Consider the following 10,572-nt stretch of genomic DNA (forward strand, 5'->3'; position numbering starts at 1 on the left):
CGTAACAATGATTTGTCTAGTTATTTGCGACATTCTTACAGAACAGATAATAAACAAGCAAATGACGCTTCGAAACACCTGTATCATTTATTTTCTTGTTTCTTTTTTTTTTTTTACACCCACTACCGTTATTTAGATGTTCAATTTAGTGTTGTGTTGTTGTTGTTCTTAGTATTATTATTACTATTACTATCATCATCATCATCATTATTATTATGTATTCGTTTTTATTTCATGGAGATTTATTTGATAGTTATAGGAAGTCTATCATTTTATTTTCCATTATTTTCTTTTATTTTCTGTTTTATTATTATTATTTTGTTGTTGTTGTTCCTCTTGTTACATATTAATCTAATCGGTTGTAGACGTAATTTCTGTCAATACAATTTCTTTTACTACATCTTATTTATTGAATTTATCTAACTGTTTGTTTATGTTTCTCTTTTTTTTTCTGTTCATTAGGAATGCAGCAGTTTACAATCTGGTGTTGTTTGAGACTTTGGTCACTCTGCTTGATCACTTTTATTACCTGGAGCACGTATATTGGTAAGTATAATAAACACTATAATATCATAACATTAATATCATGTATTTCTCCTCATTCAATAAACGCAGTGGAATTTGTGCAGTCATTGTTATCAGCAGAGATGGTGTTGTTGTTGAAGGTTTGTACCGAGGCTTGTTCAATCAATGGGAATATACTACCTTTCTTCTTTATCAGTGATCAATATTTTGATTCGTCATCTCCCGAAGGTCAATATTTTGAACTCTCACTTCTCTAAGGTCAAAATTGATCACATGCTTCGAGTGTTGTCTTGTGGTCGCGACACGTAAATTCTTTGAGATTTTACTGCGCAAAATAGCCTTAAAATTTAAAAGCAGTTTGAAGAATACAGAACGACCTCTGTTGGTTCCTATGGATTGGGTGCGTGTAACACTGAGGGAGGAGGGGTGAACGGTGTAGCTAGACCGAAACCTGGCTGAAAGGCTTAGTTTGTGTCTATAAAGGATGAAGTCCTCTAAAATATACTAAAGCACCGCGAAAATACGAAAAGGCATTTTGTTCGACGCGCTAATAATTGTGATGCTTCGCTATTCTGGACTGCTATTTTAATTTATCGAAACTCAAGGACGAATTTGATCTGGGTGAAATTTAAAGTGAGATCCCAGTGAACCGGAATAAACGACGCGAGGCATTTTGTCAAGCTCTACCAATTCGCTGCTTACATCATGCTTCAGTAGATATTGAAAATTTAAATTACTTTTTCCATTTGGTATTGTACAGTACTGTTGATTTGACATGAACCAAAGTCTCGTCGGCCATTTAGTTTATCTGTAGCTCTATTTTACAGTAACACACACAATCATATATATATATATATATATATATATATATATATATAATATGTTATATTATATTATATCTATTTATTTGTCATCTTGTTTCCTTCTATCTCGTACATTTATAGCATTCCATGTAAACAAATCATTTTACTCAAACATTATTAAAAGAAAAATAAGGTCATTAAATGGAATGAATTGCATTTCTATTTATATAGAATACAGTAAATATATTTCGTAAAAATAATTACAGTTTAAACGGACAAACCAGCCTAGCGTCAATTGGATAAGTTAGAGGGCCATGTTTGTAAGAAGTTTCAACTGACTTGACGCCATGTGAGACAAAAAATAGTTTATTTCCCAATAATATATTTCAGTCTCGAAAAATAGAGAGCTCTAGAGATAGTACTGCGGCTAATAAGGTCATTTGATGCGAGACCTTTTATTAACGGAAAGGTCTGCATTGTTCTCTATTCATTAACATCCTTTAATAAAATACCTGAACCTACCCTCATATAAGCAGCACGAACGTATAAGTTAATTTAAAATCTATTTTGTCTTATCTGATTATTATCCAGCAGTCATTTGTCTTATTTACTCAATATATATATATATTTCTTTTTTTCTTTTCATGAGTGTATAAATATACATATTCTCTTTTTTCTTGTGTGCGCGTATGTATTCATTTTTGAATTTATCGAAAATCCTCATTCATTTAGAAATTTCTCGATATTCTTCTGATTAAATTTGCTCTTATAAATCTTGTGATTAAGATTCTAGCATAGTCACAAGATATATTTATTTCGCAATGGAATAAGCATTCTCCGCTTCATGGAATATAGATATATTTCTCCCAACAATTTGCACCAAAATTGCATAATTCTATAAACATTACCATTAAACACTGCAATAGACTGACTTATTCAACCGTGAATATTGCATATAACAAAGATAAAGAGAAACAAGTAACAAAAACAAAACAAAAATATAGTGTTTTTATCAGATTAATATCTGTAAGTGAAAATTGTAGTGGATCAGCACAATTGGTAGATCATCCAACAGAATTATTAAGTTACTGTCTTTCTACGTTCCGATTTCAATTCTTGTTAAATCTAATGTTGTCTTGCATTCATCCGTGGATGGATCAGTTAAAATACCGAGAAAGTACTGAGGGTGACATTATCGATCACATCCCTCCCGCCGAAATAAGTGATCTGATGCTCATGTTCACTATTTTAAATATTGTAATCAATATTTTAAAGTGGAATATAGCGTTTTACAATGAATCACTAAGTTACATTATTCGTTATTTTATCCACTAAGTTCCATTTTCTAAGCGGCATGAATTATTTATTATACAATCGACCACATAGACATTTCATAAGATAAAGCCTAAGCTCTATTAAAAGATATTAATATGTTCTTTGGGGCTAGAACTAACAGGGTTTTAATACCCGACAACTATCTCCTGATTTGGGATGCTTGCCGAAACAGTTTGTCACTGTATAGACGTTCACCAAGCTACAACATTTTGGGATCGCGGTAGCAGCTAGGTACTAGGCGGAACCCAACGAAAGACGACTGTCTTTGAGGAAAGTTGGCAAGTGCTTCGACTAGAAGTGCGGCCCATATTTGTGGATGCCTTATACCCCTTTGTTCAACTGAGCATTCTAGTCAACTCGTAGATTGAAATGGTGGGCAGATTATGGCTTACCAACTACCTTGCTTCTTATCATAATCATGAGGGATTTTTCATAAAACCAGAACGCCATATACGTCACATAAATCACAATATTCGATAGCGGGCGTCTATTTGATGGATTCTAGAAGGTTGATAGTAAACAACTGTTTTAGAAAATACGGTCATTGATGAAATGAATACCAGTAATGTAAGAGGATAGTCGTGACCATGTATTTATACTATTATATTTATACAAATCAATCGTGTATTCTGAATATAAAAATATATTTAATCATGTGTGAATGAGACGATGATAAAGTTTTGAAACACACACACACACACACACACACACACACACACACACACACACACACACATATGTATATATATATATAAGATGTGGACGTAAAGTGTGATGAAAGACAAAAATTCTGTCTGAAAGAAATTTTGACTGATCTTTTTTCCTCTTGTAACTCCACATCATAAAATATTTTCTTTTTCTCTATTTCTTCCTTTTTTATCACCATCTATTTCATCTCCATAGAAATAAGATAGGGGCAGGGAGGAAGCAGTCTGAAAAAAAAAGTGAGGAATGCAGAAGGAAAACAAAGAAGAGAGAGCGTGATTGAAAAAAAAGTACAAAACTATAGAACAATAATAAGTGACGAAAGAAAAGCCGAGGAAGAAAATTATGACAAGGGAAGGAGGAAAAAATTATTTTAAAAGTAAACGAAAAGGACAAATAAGATAGAAAAATGTGAAGAAAATGAAAGTGGCAGCGGTGGTGGTGGTGGAGGCGTTGGTGGTGGTGGTGCTGGGGTGGGTGGTTAAAAATCTGTAGAAGCAAGTAAGACAAAAAAGATTTAAAAACTAGAGAAGCCATGATGCATATAAACAACAAAAACAACTGCAGGAAAATGAGCAAAAACAGACAGACACTATCAAACTATTTTATATTTCATGGAACAGAAGAAAAAGACGTTATTTTTTTTAATATTTTTTAAATAGTTATTTTTGTGCTTTTGTTGTTGATTGCTTCGTATTAAGATGAAATTCAGTTATTTTATTCTAATGTCCAACTACTACTACTACTGCTACTGCTGTTATTGCATCACCATTTGCTTCGTAAAACATTTAGTATTTAGATTATTTATGCAGAAGAGAATTGAAAACAAAATCAACAAAAACAAACAAACAAAGCGAAAAGCATGTGAAGAATTAGCGAACCATTTTTAAACGTGGAATAAATCGTTAACTGTTGAATATTTCATATATTGGTATAGCTTTGAACAATTATTTCTATTCTTCCTTCTGTATTACTCTTAATAATATTATTATGAAACTGTTTTGTGGTTGGTGTAGTGTCAAAATTGCTAGATTGCTGTGGTATTAAGTTACAATTTATTTTAAAGTATCGAAGTTCAAATCTCACCCTGATTTCTTTTCTTTTTTATTTTGTTACTATTTTTTTGTTCTCGCTTTTATATTCTTGCTCGGTCGGTAGAGTAATTGAGTTCCAGTCAAGGATTTGTAAATGCACCGAAATAGCACTCACCATTGAAAGCTTGGAACGCAAAGAGTCGCGCAAGATAAGTGTTTTCTTTCTGTCTAGCCTGGGATCAAATTCTGTTGACGGCCAGTAGCAATCATCTAGACAATGCCCTGCCATTAATCACGAAAACTTGAATCGATTGTGGTCATCTACAACAGCATTCGAACGATGGCGATCATGATAACGGCAACGGTGGGGTTGGCGATGGTACTGTGCTAATATTTGTCTCTCAGGCTTGAAGCTAAATATATTAATCAGGTGGAGTATATGTAGTCGATTAAATCTATTCCGCCCCTTAGATGGCACTTCGTTTTATTGACCCCCCCTGGAGTGATGAAATGCATAATTTATACTAGTCAGATTTGAACCAAAAATGCAAAATCTGTTATAAAATATTGCAAAATATTTCTTCCTTTGCATTCTACCGCATCTGTCAAATCCACAACCAAGTATTTAGTACTTTTGTCATACTTTGTGTGCAAGAGGAATCCAAGGCTCATGGCCAACGATATTGATGAGAATAGGTTCTTGCATTGTTGCTACTTCAGTGGTACAGTATAAAGAGGTGGGGAGTGAATGACCCTCAACAACATGTGACTGGTTCGAATATAAAGATACTTGTAGATGCAAAATAGCCCCGAATACGCTTAGTCTATATGGTAAGGTGTTGACTAAACAGGTGGGAGATGGCAGAACATCTGAGAAAGAACTAATTGAGGGATATCTGGTCAAATGGCAAATAATAAAACGAGAAAATATGGAAGGAAGAGGCACGCAGGGACGAAGGCAAAAATAATGGAGCCCTATGAAGGAAGATTATCCCTAATAAACTTGCTTCTCTGGACCTCCCAGAATGACCAAAATAGAAACAGTTTTGCCCCATTCCTCATCTGATCAGCACGAAGAGCTAATGTCGTGGGATGAAATGACTAAAATATCTCATCGTCCACGAGCACAGAAGCGGTCAGTGAGTATCACCAGACGACCCAACCGACATCCTTGCGCTGGAGATGGTCCCTGCGGAAAATGAAATTGGAAGAAAAATGCTCAAAATTAGAATGGGGCTTGATTCAAGACTTATAGGATTCATTCACCATCACTATAGGAGCCACCCGTTTAATTTATGAAATTCACAGTTCTTCGAAGGAATGGCGAATGCTTAAATAAGGATGTTGAAAAAACTGATGATGTATTCATCAAGGAGGAATTAGAGGAGTACAGCGAAATCAGAAATGATAGACCTTTATTTTTTTTCCATTTGTATAAATCACTGGGCTAGAAACGCGGTGGAGTACCGCCTTGAATATTTTCATCCAGCAGATCGACTCCAGCTGTAATTAAGTGTGATACGTATTCTATGAATCCACTAGGTACACACACATACATACGATGGACTTCCATACGCTTCCTGTGTTCCAAATTCACTCACAAGGCATTGGTTGACCCAGAGCTATATTAGAAGGGACTTGGTCAAGTTGTTGCGGGTGAACTCGGAGCCAGGTGGTAGCAACGCGAGAAATTTAACACCACCATATCTGTGCCATATATTCTTCAATTACTCCCCAAGATTAGGGAGGTCCACGGATCCCTAGGTCAGCAGAATAGTAAGGAGGTAAAAAAGATTTCCTGCAGTATTTAATTGCTCTCTTTACGTTGTGAGTTTAATCCTGATGAGATCAATTCAGCACTTTGTCTTTCCAACAGATCGATAAAATAAAATACCTGTGATCAATTTAACATTCTTTTTAAATTGTCTGTACCTGATTACAATAAAATGAGGACAAGCTTTGTACATTCAATGACCTAATGTGTGTACAACTTTGTGTTTTCCCTTCTACGCTTGACAACCGATGTTGGTTTGTTTACGTCCCTTTAACTTAAAGGTTCGTCAAAAAAGACACCGTTAGAGTAAGTGCCAGTCTTTGAAAACAATCTATGAAAAATGAGGTCGATTTACTCGAGTAGCATTCTTCAAGGCAGCACCCCAGCATGGCCGCAGTCCAGTGACTGCAAGAAGAATAAAGATAAAAGATTAAAGACATATATATAATCGTAACATTCAGAGGTTAATATACTCAATAATGAAACCATCAAAATGTCTTCCTTTCATCGTTCAATTCAAAACTATCTTTTCACAAATTTAAATCTACAATAAAGATTTGTTTATTGAAGAATGATATTACACAATTAAATATGAGATAAAAACACACCAGAAACTCAACATCAATCATCTTTCATTCATTGAAATCGTAAGAATAACTTTGAATATATTTTATTCGTTTGATAACGTTTGTTTGTAAACACCAAGTACCGACTACTGTCATTTTAACTTTATCATGAAAACGGAAGCTTCCAGAAACACTTTATTCATATTAAATCAATAAAACGTTTAATTTTACACTACATTTCTCTAATTTTTACTCGAAATTCCGAAAAAAAGAAATTATGCAGTTAAACGAAATTCGTGTGATTTGCACAAGAAACAACCGATTAATATTCCAAAGTTAATTCTAAGCGATACGGTATTTTGTAAAGCTATTGAATTAACCAAGTTGTGTAGTTTTTGTAGTATGCAATTAAGCGGAATCAAAATTAGCAGTGGTGGTGGTGGTGGTGGTGGTGGTGGTAGTAGTAGTTCTATAGCCTATTATGGTAGATATTGTTGATAGTAATAATTTTGGTCGTATATTCTATTAGTCTTTTTATATTTTCTTTCTAATGTTTGTTAGCGTTTTTGCTTTCGTTTTGTTTTATTGGGGTTGCATTATCGAAAGTTAATTACGACAGAAAATTTATTTGCTTCCAACATTATATGAGATTTCATAAAGAATCTTTTTCTCAAATCACGTTTAATCTAAATCCATCACACACACACACACACACACACACACAGTCTATATATATATCCACGCATATATGTATATGTATGTAATTATCTATGCATATGTGTGTGTATCTACGCATCAATATATATATATATATATGTGTGTGTGTGTGTGTGTGTGTGTGTTTATGTATGTGGATCTATGCAAGTATATATATGTCTGTATCTATCTATGTAGGTATGTGCATGTATGCATGTCCGTATTATGTATGTATATATATATATATATATATATATATATATATATATATATATATATGCGGTTATGCATATATGTGTGTGTATGTGTATCGAGAGAAAGAGGCTTACATATGTGCGTATGCATATATCTATATATAGACGCCAATATAGTGATGGCTATACATATATAAACACATATATATGCATATATATAGCTGTACCTGTAAATATATATGTGTATGTGCGTGTGTGTGTGTATCTGTGTGTCTGTGTTCTATCTTTCGACCCACATTTTCATCGCTCGTAATTGTTTTCATTGATAAAATAATATTCCACTCTTCCCGGTCTCTCAATTGTTTCCAAACCTTTTGATCTCTATACGATATTTACTGCGTCATTGACTAAATATCCTCTCTTAAAAGCAGCCTACCTTCCCGCTCTTCACCTACTTATTACCATCATCCTCATCATCATAAATTTCATCAAATATATCACCGACAACATCGTCATCATCTTAGACGTCAGTATCAATATCATTACTGTTATGGTAATATACACCACGATTCTCAACATCATCGACTCTGGCAACAGCAGCAGCAGCAGCAGCAGCAGCAGCAGCAACTATAATAACAGGGGCGCCTTCAGCATCAGCCTGATCAGCATCATTAGTGCGCCGCCGCCACGACCACCACCACCAACAACAACAACAGCAACAACAACATTGTTGTTTCCATCATCATCCTCACCATTCACAGCAGCAGCGTAAACATCATCTTCACACCTCTGATCATCGCCATAATCATTATCATCACCAATAACTACATGATCAACATCCTCATCAGCGTCATCATTAGCATCATCATCGTAATGCACCATCAAGAATATTATTATCAAGAGCAGTAGCAGTAGTAACTTCCTTCTCCTCATTATCAGCAGCACCATCATCATCGTCATCATCGTCAAATTATTTCTTAACATTTATAACATAATTATTATTGATTTAATTATCCACACAAAAATTATATAGTCTATTCGTTATTAATAGTAGCAGTTCAGCCAAGGAAACAAATGGCTAGCAGCATTTAACTGCATGGCTTTAGGTTACGAGTTCAATTTCTGTTCCTGTCCACTCTGGATTTTACTTATTAGGGGTCGATCGAATAAATTACTTACGCAGGTCGTATTGCGATAGAATCAATCTACCACATAGGGGCTATGACCTTGCGTCTGATATGTGTGTGTGTCTGTCTGTATGTCCGTATATCTCTCTGATGTGTGTGTGTGTGTGTGTGTGTGTGTCTGTCTGTCTGTATGTCTGTATATCTCTCTGATGTGTGCGTGTGTGTTTGTAGGCACAGGCACGGCTGTGTGGGAAGACGTTTTCTTTCCACCCACATGGTTTTGCGTTCAGCCCCTATGCATGGCACATTGGGCAACTGTCGCCTGCTATAGTTTCGGACCGACCAAAGATTATCATTGGGTTTGCTAGTGAGATACTGTAAAGAAACTTGTGTGCAGGTATATGTGTGTGTGTTTGTGCGTGTGTACGTGTCACCGTTTGACAACTGGTGTTGGTATGTTATCGCTCTCGTGACTTAGCGGTTCGGCAAAGAAACTGATAGAAATAATGATACAAATGAATGAGTAATGGGGTTGAGTCGTTCCATAAAAATACTTCAAGGCCATGCCCCAGCATGGCCGCCATCAATTAACTGAAACATATATATATATATATATATATATATATATATATATAACGTCCGTATATTCCTTAAGATTGTTTACGGAAACCGTTTAGTATATGCATAGAAAAAAACTCCTATATGTGGGCTACAACCTAATGATGCCAACTGGCAATACCAGCTTTTCGGGGTCGCACCGAGCTGTGCCGATTTAATGTAGGATAAACATATATACACATACATCAACTTGCGTTCATATATATATATATATATATATATATATATATATATATATATATATATATATATTCGATGTCTATGGATGATACGGATTGTACTGTTGAAATACAAGCTATGATCGTAAGAAACATGTGATTTGTGGAAACGCACTAGTGATTCATTAAAAATATTTACAAATTCCATCCAAGGATTACTAATATTATTGTTATTATTATTGTTGTTGTCTTTACTATTATGTGTGTGTGTGTGTGTCTGTGTCTGTGTCTGTGTGTAGATAAAGGTATATATATATATATATATATCTGTACGTAGATAGACAGATTATACAGTTGATGAGGATAATAATGTTAATAGTTATGAGAGAGAGAGAAAGAGAATCATATACATCAGTGTAGTAGATTAGACAAAGAATACGTAAACAAGTTTCAAGCTGAGAGATTTTGCCAGAGGGTAAAGTCTGAAAGATCTTCTTACTTCATAAAGAGAAACCAGCGGAACCTCCGCTGTTTTCGTTTCCTCTTCGTCACAGCTTTTTCTGTCTACTAATTACATATCACTCTAATTTACTTTAGATATAGTTTCTGTGCAATCATTATTCTTATTAACTTTATTGATTCTAGTAGTAGTAGTAATTTTATCGTATGAAAGGTTATCATATATGTGTTACTTAATTATACATTTTGCTAATTATGTTCCAGCAACATACTCAATGTTGGCGTGTACGTATTATAGCAGAGAGTTTAAGTAAATGACTAAGACATTATGCATTTTGTTAAACTCTAAAGTTTTTTGCACGCTTCCGCTTTGATAAACATACGTTTGTCTTCCTTGAGCGTGTACACACACACACACATATATATATGTACACACACACACAACCATAACGTACAACTAAGTATATTAAAGTATTACAAGCAATTAACATTTGGTGGTGTATTATAGCTGCAAATGAGATACTGTGTGTTTCGTAGTCATTAATATTTACATATCAGCTGTTTAATAAATATATATA

The 10,572-nt window shown here is 34.5% G+C and overlaps 1 protein-coding gene across 1 annotated transcript in view; it reads left to right on the forward strand.

Annotated features, from left to right (window-relative positions):
• LOC106873992 (protocadherin Fat 1-like) overlaps positions 1-10,572 on the forward strand; it is a 446,823-nt gene that overhangs the window by 247,460 nt on the left and 188,791 nt on the right. The window contains exon 3 of the mRNA XM_052974702.1: positions 463-546. Coding sequence (XP_052830662.1) covers positions 465-546 — 82 coding nt within the window. The 5' untranslated portion in view covers positions 463-464. The remainder of the gene's footprint in view (positions 1-462; positions 547-10,572) is intronic.

The sequence above is a fragment of the Octopus bimaculoides genome, chromosome 19 (genome assembly GCF_001194135.2).
Source record: "Octopus bimaculoides isolate UCB-OBI-ISO-001 chromosome 19, ASM119413v2, whole genome shotgun sequence".
Classification (NCBI taxonomy): domain Eukaryota; kingdom Metazoa; phylum Mollusca; class Cephalopoda; order Octopoda; family Octopodidae; genus Octopus; species Octopus bimaculoides.